Here is a 20,258-nt window from a genome sequence, read left to right as displayed (position 1 = left end):
TCCGTATGCTACACCGATAATGGTCCAAAGCCTAAAACGGCTGTATGCAGTTTAGCACTGTAATATTGGCATATTTGCACTGTACATCAGTGGTTCTGTACGTGCATCTGGTCAACAGGGTGTAAAACAATGTTTTCAATGTATCAACCAAATGCATGTCTAATTGGATGCAAACTTGGTATGTGCAGTACTTGAAAGCCAATGTTGTTCTCAAAGCAAATGTTATATTGTATTTACTATTGTGTTTAATATATAGTATGTACTAAGGCATATGCCGGACCAAAACACACTAATAACCTTATAAAAGGACAAATTTGTCCTCTTGCTTAGTACCAGCATAGTGCACGTGTCTAAACATTTTTAAAACTACAGTATCCCCCCTCCCCCCGGCAAAATTACCTATACTGGAGCTGGGCATTCCAGATCCATTGATGGCAAAAAAAGATATTGAAGAATATACAGTATGTCCTAGTTGTATACCCTTATTCCCGTTGATTTCCCACCATTGCTCATTAGCTGATATATATTTTACCCAAATTGTTTACTTCTTTGTCTTTTGAGAAAAGATGAAGATGTGTTGATTGTGTTGTCTTGTTTTCCTTTTAATATGCAGTTGATGTCCGGCTTCCCTTTCAAGCTGAAATGTTTGTTCAAAACGTTATATTAGTGTTCTTTTGCCTTGGAGTGATTTCCTTTGTCTTCCCATGGTTTCTAGTAGCTGTTGGACCTCTGGTTGTCCTCTTCACCATATTGCATGTTGTTTCTAGGTAAGTGTTTCCCTGCAAATGTGTACAAGCTTCTGCCCATTGACAAGTAAGCCTAACATATATAATTCTGAAAATTGATTCAGTAAGCTGCACAATCCAAAGAAAATATAAGAATAGAAGTCTGTAAGTGGTAATTGTATTAATTTAATTGATTAAAGTAAATTGCATTTACTAAACACAGTTGATTCTTTCATCTTTGCAGGGTTTTTATCCGTGAGTTGAAGCGACTGGATAACATCACACAAAGTCCATTCTTATCACATATTACATCTAGTATTCAAGGACATTCCACAATCCATGCATATAATAAAGGTCATGAGTTTCTGCAAAGGTAAGCGCACAGTATTTCCAAGTGGGTCTTAATATATTTTTTTTCTCAGGGTCCTGTGTTGCTTTAGTGCTGATTGGAGTGATTTGCATGCTTCCACAGCGATTGCTTAGGTATGAGATATGCATACTTGTTTTAAGCTCAATGTTGCTATGCAATAAAAATATTACCTAGCGTTCAATGGTATAAATTATTTCATTTTTCCCTGACATTTTGTAATAAATACAGTGGTAGAAGTCTGGGTTTTGAAAACATAATTTCTTTTTTTTTTTTTTTTTGCACCTTGCTTATGCCAATTTTCCCCTTGAATGTATTTTAGGTACCAGGAGTTGTTGGACAGTAATCAGGCTCCATTCTATCTATTTAGCTGTGCCATGCGCTGGTTGGCCATACGTCTGGACATAATTAGTATTTCCCTAATTTCCACTACTGGCCTCATGATTATTTTGATGCATGGCAGTATCTCTCCAGCATATGCTGGGCTTGCTATGTCATACGCAGTACAGGTAGGTTAGACTTGACTAAAAGGTAAAAATATTTTTTTGTCTGTTTGATCTGAGTTTATTGAATGTTCAACATATGTGAAGAATATTATATTAATTAAACCTACATCACAGGACTTTATTATTCTAATACTAGATTTATATAGCCCCATACTGATAAATGGACACTGACCAAAAAAAGCATTTTTTTCCACCCAGGCATAACTTCTCCCACCTAACCAAGCCTCTGTTTTGAGCTAGTGTTATGTGATGGATGAATCTGTAAAATCTCTCTGAATATACCTTTCCAGGACATTTTGCCTAGTCTTTTTATAGTCTAATCTGTACACCCGTACTAGGGTTAATGGAATTATTTGGATTGGTTGCCTATGATCTTGGGGTCAGAGGCAGGTTGTCTAGTGCCCGCTAAGGAAGTTTGGCCCGGTTCATGCTATATTTTTGTTTGGTGGCTCTATCAATAGAAAGATGAGACTATACCATGCAAGTAATGTGTTCTGATATCAACAGACCATGTGGGGTGCGATCTTAGGTCTGGCAGACTAAGATGCACGTTTCCAGTGTGTAATACTACAGCCTCTTCTCCAGCAGGTTCTGCAAAGTCCATTCAACACTTCGACACAGCAGCTAAGAGATGGCAAGTACAGCTGTGGCACCTACTGTGGGGTTTTTGTCTCTATCAGGTGTCTTGGTTTTACCTAGGCAGTCCTCCTGGGTGATCGCCACCAGATGGTCCCCAGCCATCTCTTACCCTCGGAGGCCAGAAGCGTTGCGGCTTCACTGCCCGGTTCCCTACTGCGAATGCGCGAGTCGCGCTGCGCGTCTCTTCTGGTCCCCGCTGTGTCCTGGGAACTGTGTGTTTTCCAGAACACAGGGGGGGGGGGGGGGGGCGTTTGCAGCGGTCTGTCCCGGAAGTGGGTGCAGATACCTGGATTATCCAGGTAACTGCACCCCTCTCCCCCCTGAAAGGTGCTGATTGTGGCACCGGAGGGGGGGAGGGATCAGATTAGCGGAACTTCCCCTTTAGGGTGGAGAACCGCTTTAACTGTGGGAAGACAGAAATCCGTGTTCTTGCTTAGCAGAAACACAGGATCTCTGTCTTTTCTACTAACAGTATGGCGATCTGCCTTGTTTACATAGGCAGAGACAGCTGCCTCTATTGGGATTTATCGGCAGGTCCCGGATGACATAGGGTTTGCTGGACCAGCTGATTGGCTCCCGCTGTGAAGCGCGTGCTTACTTGTGCGCCGTGAGCCTAGACGTGCAGAATTGCTTACCTGTACGTGATTCTGCACACGAGTCGCCACCCCGCAGTAAATGTATGTGGGTAGTTGGCAAGAAGTTAAAATAAGTAAACCATGATTGTTTTTGCATAAACCAAGCTTTTAGTTGTGTGAACTAAAACGGTCAAGTCCTATGGACTGTATTGTGTGAACTGGTAAATCTCAAAGCCCAGGCAATGTAAATTCTCTGTACGTTATAGGGCATGGGGTTATGTGGAACTTGTGATGTTTCGTTTTTCAACTGCATAGTTTTACACAGAATTCCAGACTGCAGGGTCAATTCACAAATTTAAAACTAAAGCATAAATGGGGTACTGTCCCATAAGAATCTCTTAAATTGTAGATAAAGTAGAATATTATTAGGGGGTTCTGATCAGATTTGCTTGATTTATTTTTTTCATGCACTTTTTCTAAATTGGCTTTAGATTATTTTAGAAAGTGTGTACAGTATTATGAAGCATTCATGTTTTTATGTTGTACTAACTAAAATCTGCGATTTTATAAATTAAAGGGACATTGCAGAATTAGTTATTCCAAACGTGGCCAGCAACTGTTATTGTCAACAGTAATAGGTCCCGAATTGCAAAGCATCTAAAGTGACTGTCATTTAAATACAATCTCTGCATACACTGACCACCACATCATTATGGAAAACAGTAGTAATGTGCGAGTCAGTGTTGCAAGGGGACCAAGGAGATTGATAAACTCAAAGTGTTTGTGCCCAACGGACTTCAGCAGATTTTGACAGCCCAGGCAGTGAGAAAGGTAAGCATTCAGTCCCTTCTTTTTTTAGGAATGCCTGCTTCATGCCTGCTTTTTTTTTTTTCCTGACGGGGTAGTTTTAGCCACTTCACACAAATCGCCGCACCTGTACGTTGGTACTTTGATGCTAAATACCGTTGTTATGGCAGTAGCTAGCTGCCATAACCCCGGTATTTTCAGGAATGGCATGGGTTTCTCTTTACAAATAAAAGTGGTCTTTGTGGCGGATTTGCAGCGAGGTCACTTTTATTGGTGGTGGGAGAGAGCACCCCCTCCCGTCGGGCTCTGCTCGACTCTGCCGCATACTGGAGCCACTGGTAGCAGCGGAGACTATCGCATCTGCTCCCCTCACTGCCTGGATGCAGAGTTTAGGAAAGATGGCCCCCGCTCGGCTCCATAGTATTGGAGGGTGGAAACTATGCCAAACATCACTTCCGCCCAGTGCTCTTAACCGCTTGCTGACAAGCTCGTGCCGATATACGGCGGCAGAAGTGCAAGTACAGGCAGATTAATGTACCTGTATATTGCCCTGTAAGAAGCGGTTTGTGGCCGCGCCCGCCCGCTGCGACATCCGTGAGTGTGATCGTGGTTCCCGCGGACTCTATTTCCACGGGGATACCTATGACCATTTCACGGAGAGAAAGAACGGGGAAATGCTGATGTAAACAAGCATTTCCCCGTTTTGCCTAGTGACAGGACACTGATCACAGCTCCATGTAATCGGGAGTGGTGATCAGTGTCGTGTCTCACATAGCCCCTCCCCCCCACAGTTATAATCACTCCCTAGGGGACACTAAACCTCTACAGTGCCACCTAGTGGTTAACCCCTTCACTGCCAGTCACATTTACACAGTAATCAATGCATTTTTAATTGCACTGATCGCTGTATAAATGTGAATGGTCCCAAAATCGCGCCAAATGTGTCCGATCTGTCTGCCATAATGTCACAGTCCCGGTAAGACGCTGATCGCCGTCATTACTAGTAAAAAAAAAAATAATAAAAATGACATAAAACTATCCCCCATTTTGTAGACGCTATAACTTTTGCGCAAACCAAATGCTTATTGCGACCCCCCCCCCCCCCCCCAAAATATGTAGAAGAATACGTATCGGCCTAAACTGAGGGGATAAAAATGTGTTTTTGATTTTTTTTTTGGGGGGGGGGGGGGATATTTATTACAGCGAAAAGTAAAAAATAATGTTGCTTTTTTTTTTTTTGTTACCTTTCTCGCTATAAAAAATAGTAAGTGGTTTTCTAAGGAATAAATTTTCTTATGAAATGTCTCCTTTAACCACTTCACCCCCGGACCATTTTGCTGGCCAAAGACCAGACCACTTTTTACGATTCGGCACTGTGTCGCTTTAACTGACAATTGCGCAGTCGTGCGTCGTGGCTCCCAAACAAAATTGAAGTCCTTTTTTTTCCCACAAATAGAGCTTTCTTTTGGTGGTATTTGATCACCCCTGCGGTTTTTATTTTTTGCGCTATAAACAAAAATAGAATGACCATTTTGAAAAAAACTCGTATTTTTTACTTTTTGTTCTAATAAATATCCCCCAAAAATATATATTAAAAAAAACATTTTTTCCCCCAGTTTAGGCCGATGCGTATTCTTCTACATATTTTTTGGTAAAAAAAAATCGCAATAAGCGATTGGTTTGCGCAAGTTATAGCGTTTACAAAATAGGGGATAGTTTTATGTCATTTTTATTAATAATTTTTTTTTTTTTACTAGTAATGGCGGCAATCGGCGATTTTTGACATATTTTTGGGACCATTGTCATTTATACAGCATTCACTGCTATACAAATGCAGTGATTCCTGTGTAAATGAGACTGGCAGTGAAGGGGTTAACCAGTGGGTGGCAGTGTAGGGGTTAAGTGTTCCTAGTGGTGTGTTACTAACTGTTGGGGGCTAGGCTTTCTTTTAGTGAACACTGATCTCTGCTCCAATCACATGGAGCAGAGATCAGCCTCACTTGCTGCTAGGCAGAACAGAGAGATGCTGTTTACAATGGCATTTCCTCATTCAGCTGCCCTGTGAGACGATCGCGGGTATGCCCACGGCGATCGAGTCCGCAGGTCCCGCGACCGGACTCATGGGGGTCCCAACCAGCACACGAGTGCGCTGCTGGCAGCGAGCTCGCGATGGCAGGGTGGCGTTTAAGATTGGACGTACCTGTACGCCAATATGCCTGCCCGTGCCATTCTACCGACGTACATCGGCGTGCGCTGGTCGGGAAGTGGTTAAAGTAAATGTTGTCATGCCTAAGTGTCACCACTGGGGGCTGTATAGAGTGTGTACCTTCTCATGCTTTGCCCAGAGATCATCGCTGTGTCACAGACGCAGCAGACTATTTTTTTCTCTGGCTAGCAGGCAGACCTTTGGTAAGTTTGGGGGGGGTTTTGCTTCCTCCATACACCCCCACCTGAGCTTAACTGAGTATAAGGTAGAACTGAAAATGATCTGCAATGCTGTTTTCTTTCACTGCCCATACATGGCTGTGGCTTCCAGGTCTCCTCCACGCCATCCCTCCCTCACCCAGCCGATCCTGTCAGATCGGTGGCCCGTGCTTGCGCGGGAAAACTTTGAAAAAGGAGTGGGGCTTAGCGTGGCGATGGCGTCCTCCAACGCGGGAGTGAGTTTTTAAAGGAAAAAAAAAAACTCAATTTGTGCAGGCTGCAAAATTGTCGGAGAGACATTAGAGCTAAGGGAGCATGAAAGAGGTTTTGGTGATGCGGGCATTTCCTATTTGGCACATCAGGCTGAGCATTAATAGCAGCGTCTGTGGCTGGACTATTGCTCAAGCAGTGGATGCGATTTTCTTCTGGTAGTACCACTGCATTGGGCATCGGGCTATAGTCAGAAGAGGGAGTTGAAACACCCCCAAAAAAGAGCTAAAAGGGTCTCCCTCAAGCTCTGGAAGGCCTACTCATCTCTACAAATGGCGTCGTCCCCTGAAAGGGGGTGGTGTGGTCAGTGAGCATCAGGGCCATGAAATGTCTGCAACTGTTTTCAACGCTGCAACACCCGTTTATTTTATGTTTAAAAAAATAAAATAAAAAATAGCGACTTTAATCGCATCCCAGTGTGGGTCAAAATGTGACAGGTTCTCTTCCATTACCCAGGACCCTCAAACTGAGGAACTAGGGGCAGGAGAAGACAAATTCCCTCAGAGGACCGTGGTGCACATATTACTAGAACAAAATAGGTGGCCCTTCTTTTTTGCATATCTAATTTCTCTTTCAGAATTGTACCATAGATAACTGAGGTATATGCATTAATAGTGTTGCATTACTGAAGAAATTTGACCATTATGGCAGTAATGTTATTACATTATGCTTGTGTGATATTAGAACATTGCAATTATCTACTTGTATATCTGTGTGTGTATATGTATATATATGTATGTATGTATGTATGTATGTATGTGTGTATATATATATATATATATATATATATATATATATATATATATATATATATATATATATATGTATGTGTGTGTGTGTGTGTGTGTGTGTGTGTGTGTGTGTGTCTTGTGACAAAGCAGTGTGAATGGAAACTAGTAGACGTGTTTAAGACTTTTTTTTTTTTCCAGTTAACAGGATTGTTCCAGTTCACAGTTAGGCTTGCTTCAGAGACAGAAGCTCGTTTCACATCAGTGGAGCGCATCAGTCATTACATCAAGGTAATGGGATTTTGTGTAACTAGAGAACAGCAGCTAGGCATGTCTGTACCATTCCATAGTGCTTCCGCCGGTATCTTTTCAGCTCTTCTCTCAAATTATCATAAAGTCATGATCTATGCAGATAAATCTCGATTAGAGTCAAAATGCAAAACTGTCATGAAAACCTGAGGCGACACCTAGAGGGGTTCAAGCAGCAATTTATTTTTCTTCCTAACATAGTCCTGAACCCCTTTCCATTTATTATCACCCAAGTGCCTATGTTCAATTTTTTTGAGATTGTGTTCTGACTGGATCTAAAAAGCAGGGTGCTTGTAAAAATGATACTGTCTCTCTTCATAGCATTATCTGCTAAATAGGATACCAATATCCTGCCAAAAATAAATGTGTACAGATAGGGCCAGGAGAGTGGCTGGTTTTAATCAGTTGTGTATTATCTGTAACAGGCACTGTGCTGCGAATCATCTTTAAAGTTCACAGCAGAAGCCAAGTTGTTGTCTAACTTAGGTCTGCTCCCCCTTACCAGCAGTTTTCCAAACTTCTAATCAATGTCTATGTAAAAAATTAAAAAAGAAAAGAATTGCGCTAGGTGTAAAATACATAAATTAATAAATAAACCGCGAAGGATACCCTGCTGCTAAGCACTATAACCCTGATATAGGGCACAAAGAAAAATAGACAAAGTGCAGCACTGGTTAATAAACTAATAATGCAAGTGATTATAAATAAAAATCGTTATTATACAAAGGAGTATTCTACATAATTAAGTGATCCAAAAAAAACATCATAATAGTCCATATTTTTTAATATGATCAATCCATGAGAAACTAACACGTGTATCAAACGCACAAACAGTTTATGGGTGAAATAATCCAACAAAGAAGTGTTCACAAACAAAATCCAAATAAGTTTCCACCACTAGTGCAGTCCATCACCTAGGAATAAGCAATGGAGGCTTACCAAAAAGCCAGTGACTACCCTTGTTCAGGGGGGGTCACATAAGGCTTAGTAGAACAGCAGGCTTGCTGTTGAACTCACACTGCCCCTACGGCAGTTTCCTCACAGCTAACATCAGGGGCGCGCACACACGCGTGAGCCTTATATACCCTCATGGCATGGCGAAGAAGTGCACCCATTGGTTATTGTGCGCATTGTTCAAAGCTTATTGGGCAGAGCATAGAGAGCAGTTCCTGCCAATGCTGGCGTCATCCTGTGTAGCAGAAAAAAAATTGGCCAATTACTAACACCTACAGGCCAGTTGTGATAATGCTCCAAGAAACACTATATAAAATATCTATTTCATTAAAGCGGTATTCAAGTATTTTGGTAGTTGTCCACAAGATGGCGCTATTTTAATGAAATAGATATTTTATATAGTGTTTTTTGGAGCAATGGATGTGCTGCTTTGCCATGCCATGAGGGTATATAAGGCTCACGCATGTGCGTGTGTGCACACCCCTGATGATAGCTGTGACGAAACGGCCGTAGGGACGTTGTGCATACATGCAGTGCGAGTGCGCAAATCGCTTTTTTGGAGATTAACAGAGCCTTTTTATCTTTGCAAGGAACGTTTGTTCTTCTTTGTTGGATTATTTTACCCATGAACTGTTTTTGCATCTGATACACATGTTTGTTGCTCATGGATTGATCATATTAACACATATGGACTATTATGATTTTGTAAACACAAAGCAGGTACAGTTAGTTTGGCAGAGCAGCCAACTAATTTACCAGAACTGCTAAATATGGATGTTTGAGACTGGGTAGGACAACGATTTGCACTCAGTGAATGTAAAGGATCGTTTTTCATTTTTTTAAATAACCTATACTTGCCTCCACTGTGCAGCTAGTTTTGCACAGAGTGGCCCCAAATATCCTCTTATGGGGTCCCTCTGCTCTCACAGCTCTTCCTTCATCAGATAACCACCTAGAAAAATTGCTCTCCCGAGGGGGTTACCTTGCGGGCATGCTCCCGAGTCCAGCATTTGCATCCACAGGCACGAATGCTGGACTCGGCCCTGCCCCCCCAATCCCCCCACCCCCCGTGCCCACGACATTGAATTTGATTGACAGTAGTGAGAGCCAATGGCTAGGCTGCTATTAATCCAATCAAGAACCGGGATCCCGTGGAGAGAGGGACAGCGCGTCCCTGCCAAAGAGATGAAGTGGCTCAGGTAAGTAACACGGGGGGGCTGGGGGGCAGGTGACTGGCAGGTTTTTTTTCACCTTAATGCATAGGATGCATTAAGCTGAAAAAACACCAGAGTTTACAACCCCTTTAAGTCCATATCTCGTCCTTAAATGTCTCATCTATTTATGTGTAATTTAGGGAAATTGGCATTGATTTGCAATGTGTTCATAGCCTTCTGTGCATGTTTTTGTATTTCCTTTTTCTTTGGCTCGGCTCTGCTTTTGCTTGAATTGCAATCCAGGTCCTCTGCAAGAATGTGTTCTATTCTGCATGATCTAACTTTTACTTCTTTCTAACAGACTTTGGCTCTTGAGGCTCCTGCTCGTATTAAGAACAAGGCTCCTCCAGCAGATTGGCCTCAAGAGGGAGAAATTGCATTTGAAAGTGCAGAAATGAGATATAGAGAAAACCTGCCTTTAGTGTTAAAGAAAGTGTCGTTTACCATCAAGCCTAAAGAAAAAATTGGAATTGTGGGAAGAACTGGATCAGGTGAGATAGTTGAACATGAAACAAATTAAATAAGTAGAAGCTTGTTATCTTACTATCTTATAACAGTATAATGGAGGCAAACACAGCGATTTGAGAAGCGATGCAATGGTTTAGAAAATGGCACACTGCTAATCATGTAATCAGTGGAAACAGTACACCATGGTAACGCACTATACAATAAACATTTTTTGCCCGATTTGGATTTAACTTGAAGCATGTGTTTTTTGTTTTCCTTTTGGATACATGATATCAGCTTTACTGTATGATTCATTTCTATAATAGGGCACTTCTAGAGTTTGTTTACAAATTGAATAGTTGTAAGCTATTGTAAATTTTAGTTCTGAAATACATTTCTGCTTCCAGATTTGTAAGTTTGAGAAGGATTAGAAGCAAAAATTTAAATTTGTGTTCGTAAATGCTCTTCACTAGTGAATTGGTCTTCAAAATGCAAAATGTGCTTAAAGTGGAAGTCTAGTCAAAATTGAACTTTTTTTTCTTTCTATAAAATGTATAATATCTTCATATTTGACATTATTCATTTTCTGTATAGCTGATTGTGTCGCTTAGAAAGTGTAATCATAGCCAATCAGCTTCTTCATGTACTTCAGGGACAACTTTACTTCCTTATTTCTGAATTTTGAATGGGGGCTTACTACCTGAAAACGTTGTCCTTCTCTTCTACACACCCCCGCCCCCATACCTCCTCTACTCAGATCTCCTGTTTTCACAGCCTTGTTTTGGCCAGCAGTTTATCAGAGAGGGGGAGGGCAGGCTTTAGAAGTATGCTCCGCTTGTTAGAGTACAATGCAACATGCTGCAGATTTTCTACAGTGTACAAGCACGTGGTTGTTTCTGCATGGCACTGTGATGGCATGGTGTGGCACACGCCCAGCTGAGGGAACTACATATGAGTAAGTTGGCTACAAATGAGTTTAAGGCTTCGCTTCCACTAGTGCGACTAGTCATGCGACTTTGGACACATAGTCACATGACAAGTCACAAGCCCATTGATTTCAATGGCAAACGTTCCCATCTATGCGACTTTGAAAAGGTGCCTGCACCGCTATGATGCAATTTTGATCCAGAGTGTAAAGTTGGATAACAGCTGCACTCAGTCACACTTTAAATCGCACAGCTTTGGAGTCGCACTAGTGGAAACATAGCCTAAAGCTAGAGTTCGACTTTGGAGTGTGACTTTGATCCAACTTTACACTCTCTGGATCAGAGTTGCTGATTTTAAAAGTCGCATGTTGCCACTATTGCGACAACCAAGTTTTACGATTTTGATGCGACTGAGTGCAGCTTTGATCCAACATTACACTCTGGATCAAAGTCACATCAAAGCATTGCAGGTACCCTTTCAAAGCTGCTGGTTTTCAAAGTCTCATAGATGAAAACGGGTGCCCCCCACCCTGTGTCCAGCTCCCTTCTCCTGTGCACAGCTATACTGTATATGTGCACTGCTCCTCCCATCCCCCTCCTGTGTGGATGGGGCTTTTTCTTAATTTTCTCATGTATTAGGATGTACAATGAGGGAACACTGAGCAGGAACCTATGATCAGCTCCTCCCATCCTGTATACGCCCATTGGCTACACAGGAACAGTGTCCCTCCCAGGAAGTGATGTCACTAGCTTTCAGCAACCACACCCACTGGCTGATTTCACTCTCAGAAGGATTTTAGAAAAATGGCCTAGTGAAAAAAGCACAGCCGGTACCCCGGGGATGTTTGAATAAGATAGACCAGTCCGTAGATCAAATGTAACACAGTATGTGTTACATTTGATCTACGGACTGGTCTATCTTATTCAAACATCCCCAGGGGTTCCGGCTGTGCTTTTTGCACTAGGCCATTTTTCTAAAATTGTTTTATTGGGATGTGATTGACCAACCATATGTTTACCGCCACCCTGCACGAAATACACTGGTTTTACTCTCAGAAGGAAGTAGAATTTAAGTCATGTGACGGCACTGGATTCCTCAACATAAAAGTCGAAAAACTGGGATTTTTTCTTTTTGAGACGTAAGGCTGAACTTGGCTCACATTAATGATCAAGGGGTGAGAATTTAAGTGTTAGGGAGGACTTCAACTTTAAATGTCTCAAAGTTCATTCACACGTCCAGTAAAATCTGTCCTTTTTTTTTTTTTTCTTTCCACCTTTTGCAGGAAAGAGCTCACTTGGCATTGCTCTTTTCAGACTGGTAGAGCTCTCAGGTGGATGTATTAAAATAGATGGTATAAAAATCTGTGATATAGGCTTGGCAGATCTGCGAAGCAAACTGTCCATCATACCCCAGGAACCAGTGCTATTCAGTGGGACTGTACGGTAAGATCTTAGAACTTTTTGACTCTTTTTTTGTTTTTTGTTTTTTTCTATTTTTTCCACTTTTTTTGGTTGGGTAATGTTTATATTTATAGTACAAATACAGGACATATTCACTTGGTATTTTGAGAAAAGGATAGATGCTTTTAAAAACACAAATGATTTGTTAAAGCAGTATTAATCCCAAAAGCAAATCATATTGAAGCTTACCAATTCTTAGATGTGACTGGTTGCATTGCTTTTCTTTTTAAAGTGGTTGTAAACTCCCATGGTTGACATTTAACCATAGGTACAGAGGAAATATCTCCTAAACGCCCATGAGGTACAGCCTACCAGTGGCTGTTAATGCATGTCACGCTGTGTGTCAGAGCTGGATCTGAATCACCATGCAGCCGATGTCCTGTCTCCTAGACCACCTCTTGTGATAGACGGCACTCAGATCCAATGCTAGGAATCATTGTGCCTTGTGTCATAAGAGGCGGAACATTGTTACATTGACTGCACGGCGATTCAGATCCAGCTCTGACACAGAGTGACATGCATTACCAGGCACTGGGGAGGCTGTGCAGGACAGGAGTGAGAAGAGGGAGAGGAAACACTGAGGGGCAAGCTAGGATGAAACTGGCTGCACGGAGATTCAGATCCAGCTCTGACATACAGCGTGACATGCATTACCAGCCACTGGTAGGCTGTACCTCATGGGCACTGGCAGGCTGCATAACATGGGCACTGGCATTGGTGAGGCTGCATGGCATGTGTACTTGCTGGCTGCTACATATGGACACAGGCACTGGTGAGGCTGCATGACAGGCACAGACAGGCTGCTGCAACTGACTGGTAGGCTGCATCTGACGAGCACTGGTGAAGCTGCATTTGATGGACACTGGCAGGCTGCATTGATCTCCTGTACCATGTCCCCAGTCTCTAACCATCTTCTGTACCATGTCCTCAGTCTCTGACCATCTCCTGTAATGTGTCCCCAGTCTCTGACTATCTCCTGTATAAAAGAGTCAATCATGGGTGCCAGCTCATTAACAACCATTAAATAGCACGTGGCTAAACCACAACTTAACAAATGTATTTGTTTACTTTTTGTGAATTGACTTTTACACAGATCTATTCTGTACTTACCTGGTGTTTCTTAATTTTACGGTAACTACCCCATAAACCTATAGTGAATTAAGATTTCCAATATCGCATGCGATATTTGAAATAATAGGGTTGCTTTACTAAAACTGGAGAGGGCAAAATGTTGTACAGCTGTGCATGGTAGCCAATCCGCTTAGAAGTTCAGCTTGTTTAAGCTTTGCCAAAAAACAAAACAAAAAAAAAACTGCAATCTGGTTTCTATCCAGAGCTGCACCAGATTTTGTTGTCTCCAGTTTTAATAACTCAACCCCAGTTTGTCACATGACACAAATATTGCATACGCTATTGTTTAGCGAATTGAGCCCAATTAATCTTTGGGGCAGAGGGGCACCTGATGGTAACTATATGCGAGTTGTCTGTACAGGATATAAGGGGGATACCATATCTGTTAAGATTGCATATGTTTTAATCTATAGCTCAAACCTGGACCCATTTAACCAGTTCAGTGAGGAGCAGATCTGGGATTCCCTAGAAAGGACACACATGAAAGAATGTGTAAGTATATTTTTCCAAAGCTTGTTTTTTTTTTTTTTTTTTTTCTAACAGACTTCCTTGTTTGCACTTTTTCCAAAGCTCCAAGCAGTTATAACACAATTACCCCTGTTACATAGTTGAAAAAAGGCACATGTGCATCTAATTCAACCAATAGGCAAAAAATAGGTAACCTATGCCCTTCACAGTCCTATACCCACAGTTGATCCAATGGAAGGAAAAAAAAAAACAGTAAAGCATGATCCAATTTGCTCCAGCAGGGAGAATTGCTATCCCTGGTGTTATTACTTATAAATGTTAGTATTTAGTTTTTTTGTGCATTATGAAAAGGACAATTTTGAAAAAAACACAATTTTTTTACTTTTTACTGCGATGTCGCCCGCTGGCCACGCACATCTGGTCTCCCACCATGCAGCCGGCGCACACCTTCTATGAAAGGACCCGCCTTGCATATATGAAAATTCACGCAGGGGAGCCATTTTGCCTCTGTATATGTACAGGAGCTGGTTGGGAAGCAGGTAAAGTATTTAAACCCTCCACATTTTGTCACTTTACATCCAAAAATGTAAACCTATTTTATGTGATGGGACTAACACAAAGTGGAACATAATTGTGAAGTGGAAGGAAATTGATAAATGGTTTTTAAACATTTTTACGCATATCTGAAACGCGTGGCGTGCATTTGTATTCAGCCCCCTTTACCCCTAACTAAAATCTAGTGGAACTAATTGCCTCCAGAAGTCACCTAATTACAACTTCCTGCCGGGAGGGCGTACATGGACATCCTCCCGTTTCAGTGGTTATACTGGGCTGATGCCTGCACCTACAGGCATCAGCCTGGTATCTTACTCTTCAGTCGGCGATTCCCTGTAGTAGTGGCAGTTCAGCTGCTTGATCATTCTTACAGGCATTTGTAATCTGGAATCCTTCTACCCATATAGGGTCTACCTCATTGGTAGACTTTAGCTCCATGGGAGGAGGCCTAATCACCTGCCTTATGTTATTGCTGACTGCAGAGGTTTTAAGTTTTGCTCACACACCATCCCCTGCAGATCTGATTTACTAGCTGCTTTAGAAAAGATTGGGTTGGTTTGAAGGAATCTGTTTTCTGCCATCACATCAAATGTACAAGAGACCTTTTTGGTCCTTATTGATGATTTACGTACTACTCCATATCTGGAGAATTAGAATGCCTTCTTCAGCCTTGTTCTTTCAGAGCCCTTACAGCTATTTGAGGTATTCCTCTAGGCATATTTGAAGAACCCTGAGGAATCCTGGACCCAACCTGAACGCTTGTTGGATTGCTGTCAGATCATTGGTACAGCAGATGCGACGCTGACAGTTTTTGTTTCATTCAACCTGCTGATTGAATGTAAGAAAACTCAGTGTGTACCAGGCTTTGCAGTGAAAAATACACTATTGGACACTTGTTCTCCAAAGAGGAACCAGACAAGGATGTCCCCTGTCTCCACTTCGGTTTACCCTGGCAATGAAACCTCTTGCAATTGCAATGGGGCAAACGGGCTATGATAGAATTACACAGGTGTCCTGGGGAAGATAAAATTGCATTGTATGTAGATGATCTCTTTCTAGGAGACACCCGTTATTTGCTGATGGCCCTTATGCAGCTGATTTCACAGTTTGGCGCTCTTTCTGATTTCTGTATCAACTGGGATAAATCAGTACTGCTTCCTTTAGAACCACTTCAAAACCCTCTAGCTCCTGAAGCGTCTCAAATTACGGTGGTAGATAACTTCATATATTTAGGTGCAGTGGTTCTCTGGAATACTAGGCTAGAATTGTTTAACCTAAATTGACTCCACTCCTTGATGGGTTTAAAAATGTGCCATTTGGTCCACATTCTAGGTATCCTGCTCAGCAGGCTCCGAATTCTGGCAGCTTTATGCTTGCAATAATTGCTTTTGAGTTCCTTTTGTAGAACTTCCACAAGGTCCTCATGCAGGTGCTGGCTTATAAACTAGCCAAATGCACAACTGCTGAGATGGCTAAGGCGGTTTGTACCTGTATAGGAGACTGCCTGGGAATACCAGGTGCTATACACGGTTCTATGCGCATTGTTGCGAAACACAAACAGCTAAATGCATGAGTGAAGGAATGCACATCAGCAGAGGATAAACTTCCTTTCTCCATGCAGAAACTCCTGGCTAGTCTTCCTTTTGCGGTGGAACACCTATTTGAGGATGTTTGGATAATTCATCCAAAGAAATTCTAGTGGGAAAAGTACCTCCTTTTTTTTCCCATTTAAGTAAAGGAGTAAATAGATTTTCATTTTTAAATTCTCCTTTTTGTGCCAGGGGCATCAGCCTCCAGTCAGTCAATATGGCTTCTGCCATCATGTTCAATAGGTATTAATCAGAGTTAACCCTAGGGACAAAAAGATCTTGGGGGAGGAAAACCTACAAGATACTGTAGCCTCCTTATCAGTAGGTGCCCTGCAAGCTCAATAGGGCGAAATCTTCTGCAGTGCTCATGGATCTGACAGGAAGACAATCTGGAGTTCCAAGAGTTCCATCTCCTCCTCCTTTTTTTTTTTTTTTTTTTTTCTCAGATCAAACGTTCCTAAGGATCCAGAGAAAAGTGTCTCTCTCTGCATGGAATATATGCGATCAGTAGTTTCCTTGCTACAAGAGAGAGAACTTCTGGCATCTATCGTCAAGGATGCTTATCTCCATGTGCCGATCTTCCCTGCACACCAGAAATTTCTACGCTTCATGGTAGAAAATCTTAATTTCCCGTTTTTTGGGCTAACTACTGCACCTCAAGTGTGTATAAAGATCCTGGCCCTTCCTTTAGCCAGGTTAATGGCTCAAAGTATAACGATACTAGCCTATTTAGACAATCTACTCTTGATAGGTCAATTGGTAGCCTGTTTAAACCAAGGTCTGGTTACTGCAGTCGGCTACCTGGAACACTTGGTTTGGATCCTCAACTTGGTAAGATCCTCCTTAAAACCGTCAAGGAGATTGCAGTACTTGGGGCTGATCATCGATAGTCCACTAAAGGGTATTTTTACCCCAGGAAAGAATCGGTTCCTTAAAGGAACTGATTCGATGGGTCAAAACAAAGAAGAATCCTTCTCTTTATCTTTGCATGTGTTTATTAGGAAAGGTGGTGGCTTCTTCGAGGCTTTCCTTATGTACAGTTCCATTCAAGACTGCTGCAAAACCATATCCTGTCAACTTGGAACAAGATTCAATCTTTTGACTCCCAGTTGCATTTATCCCCCAAAGTGCGTCAGAACCTCAATTGATGGTTCATATCCAAGAATCTTCAAAAAAGAAGATCCTTTCTACCAGTTACCTGGAAAGTGGTAACGAATACCAGCCCTTTGGGCTGGGGAGTAGTCCTGGAAGAAGCGTCCGTCCAAGGGAAAAGGTCCAGATCAGAGATGACCTTGCCCATCAATATGCTAAAGATTCAGGCAGTATGCCTGGCCCTGGAGGCCTGGACACTCAGACTATTGTCCTGTCAGCAGCCAGCCTACAGCCACATCACCCTGAAAGTGCCCGATCTCCTCTGATCTCGGAGGTTAACCAGGGTCCGGCCTGGTTAGTACTTGGATGGGAGACCGCCTGGGAATACCGGGTTCCAAAGGCTCAATCCGACAATGCCACAGGTGTGGCTTATATCGATCACCAATTGTGCACCAGAAGTTGTGCAGCCCAGAAAGGTGAAATTTTTTTCTGTCTTAGGCAGAAAGCAACATTCCTTGCCTATCACCAATTCATTCCAGGAATGGAGAATTGGCAGGCGGAAAACATGAGTCGCCAACTATTGTTTCTGGGAGAATGGTTCCTTCACCCGGCATCATTCTGTCAAAATGCCAAGGATGGGGAGTTCTGGACATGGGTCTATTGGCGTCCAGGTTCAACAACAAGATTGACAACTCTGCGTCAAGGACAAGGCATCCAATGGCATACGAAACGGATGCCTTGGTATTTCCATGGGATCAGTTTTCACTGATCTATGCTTTCCCTCCTGTTCTGCTTCTGCGCCGCCTTCACAGGAGCAAGCAAGAAGGGAAGGAGGTGACTCTTGTGGCCCAGGAGATTTTGGTTTGCCAACATCATAAAGATGGTGGTGGGGGACCCTTGGTCCCTACCACTGTACCCAGACCTTCTTTCGCAAGGTCCAGTATTCCATCCTTCCTTACAAACAGTAAATTTAATGGTTTGGCTATTGAGACCCACATTCGAAAATATCGGCTAGTTTTTACTTTGGTTATTCTAGGAAGCTGGCCTGCAGTGTCATATACTAATGAGTCTGGAAGGCATATATCTCCTCTTATGAATCCAGGGGTTGGCACCTCAGGAAATAGGTCATAGGTAGGATCCTTGAATTCCTACAGATGGGATTAGAAATGAAGCTGGCCTTGAGTACTATCAAAGACCAGGTATCGGCCTTATCAGTGTTTTTTTTTTCAACAACCACTTGCTTCTCACTCTCTGGTTCGTAACTTATACAGGGGGAAACCTGGATTACTCCTCCAGTTAGGTCACCCCTGAATCCTTGGGACTTAAAATTAGTCTTGTCGGCTTTACAAAAACAGCCTTTTTGAGCCAATACGGGATTTTTACATTAGTCCTCTTGACGAGGAACATAATTTTCTCTGGTTGCCATATCTTCTGCAAAAAAGAGTATCGGGGTTGGCTGCTCTTTCTTGTAAAGAGTCATATTTGATTATTCTGAAGGAAAGGTTGTATTGCGGCCTCATTCTAATTTCCTTCTGAAGGTAGTTTTCGTTTTTTTTTTTTTTTTTTTTTTTTTTCATTTAAACTGTGATATTCTGCCTTCATTTTTTATAGAGCTTGAAAGAAAGGTCATTACATTCTCTTGTGGTGAGAGCCGTCAAGGTGTATTTAAAGGTGACCGCTCAGATGCATAAAAACAGATTTTTTTTTGTTTGTGTTGCCTGACTGTCCTAAAAGAGGACAGGCAGCATTGTAATCTACGATATCTAGGTGCATTCGTCAAGTGATCAAGTTTTTGGCTTAAAAGAGCATTTCTCCTTTTTCATTTTAAAGGCACTCCACCAGAGCCATTAGTGCTTCTTGGACAGTGCATCACCAAGCCACCATGTCTCAGATCTGCAAGGCCGCAACTTGGTCTTGAATCCATACATTTACCAGATTCTATCAAGTAGCTGTAAAAGATCATGAGGATATAGCCTTTGGGCGCAGTGTACTGCAGGATGCATTATGAGTCCTCTAGTCTCTTGGTGCCCTATTGTCTCCCTCCCTTCAGTTGGCACTGCTATGGGACATCCGACATAGTAATTACTATGGCTCTGTGTCCCCTGATGTATGAAAAGAAAACAGGAATTTTAAAAACAGCTTACCTGTAAAATCCGTTCTTTGAAGTACATCAAGGAACACAGAGGCCCCTCCCTGCTTTGGTATACACCTATATTGCTTTGCTACAAAACTGAGGTGCTCCCACCAGTGGGAGGGGTTATATACGGAGTGCACGTTTTAATTTAGGGCGTGCCAGTGTCCGTCCACCTGAAGGTGGCCTATAACCCACATCATAACTACTATGGCTCTGTGTCCCTTGATGTACTTCAAAGAAAAGGATTTTACAGGTAAGCTGTTTTTAGAAATTCTGCTTTTTTTTTTTTAACCCACTGGCAATTGAAGTAGATAAACGAGGTTAATTATACCTTAACTAGAGGAAAGTCAACATTTCAGCACTGGATAGACTGCTTTCTTCTTAATGGGTTGGGAAGCTCTACTGGCTATATTGTGTTTTCTTTTTTTTTTTTTTTCGTTTTTTTGTAGTTCCTTTATTTGCCAAAGAAAGTTACACTTAAAAGTCAAGAAAAATAGTATTTACAGTATCTCAAATAGACAACAAATACAAAACCAAAAACAATGGGACCGGCGTTGCACAGAGTATGTGGTCATAACAGCGTATACTTATTTATAGGTAGCGCTCAGTGCATCACAGTAGGGCAGGGGTGTCCAAACTTTTTTCAAAGAGGGCCAGATTCGATGAAGTGAACATGTGTGAGGGCCGACCATTTTGCCTGACATTCTTTGAACCATTAAAATTCGGTCATTCGAGCACTCATACCTGGCCCAACAAAAATTCTCGTGCCTTTGTCGCGCTCGTTTGCCTGACACACAGACGAATGCTCTGTTCTTTAGGGGTACCGTTAAGTCTTAATGGTACCCCACACATTGGAAACATGGGGTGCTTTTGGTGCAGCGCAATAAAAAAAAAAAAAAAAGCTCTGGGACTTCTTTCCCTGCATTTTTGTGGGTAT

General features: G+C 42.2%; 1 protein-coding gene and 1 pseudogene across 6 annotated transcripts in view; both read left to right on the top strand.

The window, feature by feature from the left end:
* ABCC5 (ATP binding cassette subfamily C member 5) overlaps positions 1-20,258 on the top strand; it is a 215,036-nt gene that overhangs the window by 182,105 nt on the left and 12,673 nt on the right. For all 6 annotated transcript variants that reach the window (XM_077487701.1, XM_077487702.1, XM_077487704.1 and 3 more), the window contains 7 exons: positions 614-767; positions 970-1,098; positions 1,415-1,601; positions 7,243-7,332; positions 9,820-10,009; positions 12,175-12,334; positions 13,897-13,975. In XM_077487701.1, the coding sequence (XP_077343827.1) occupies positions 614-767; positions 970-1,098; positions 1,415-1,601; positions 7,243-7,332; positions 9,820-10,009; positions 12,175-12,334; positions 13,897-13,975 (989 nt within the window). The remainder of the gene's footprint in view (positions 1-613; positions 768-969; positions 1,099-1,414; positions 1,602-7,242; positions 7,333-9,819; positions 10,010-12,174; positions 12,335-13,896; positions 13,976-20,258) is intronic.
* LOC143990868 (5S ribosomal RNA) lies at positions 17,472-17,590 on the top strand (annotated as a pseudogene).

The sequence above is a fragment of the Lithobates pipiens genome, unplaced genomic scaffold (genome assembly GCF_037356315.1).
Source record: "Lithobates pipiens isolate NorthernLeopardFrog02 unplaced genomic scaffold, aLitPip1_a1.2 Scaffold_18, whole genome shotgun sequence".
Lineage (NCBI taxonomy): Eukaryota > Metazoa > Chordata > Amphibia > Anura > Ranidae > Lithobates > Lithobates pipiens.
This window is presented reverse-complemented; position numbering and strand designations above follow the sequence as displayed.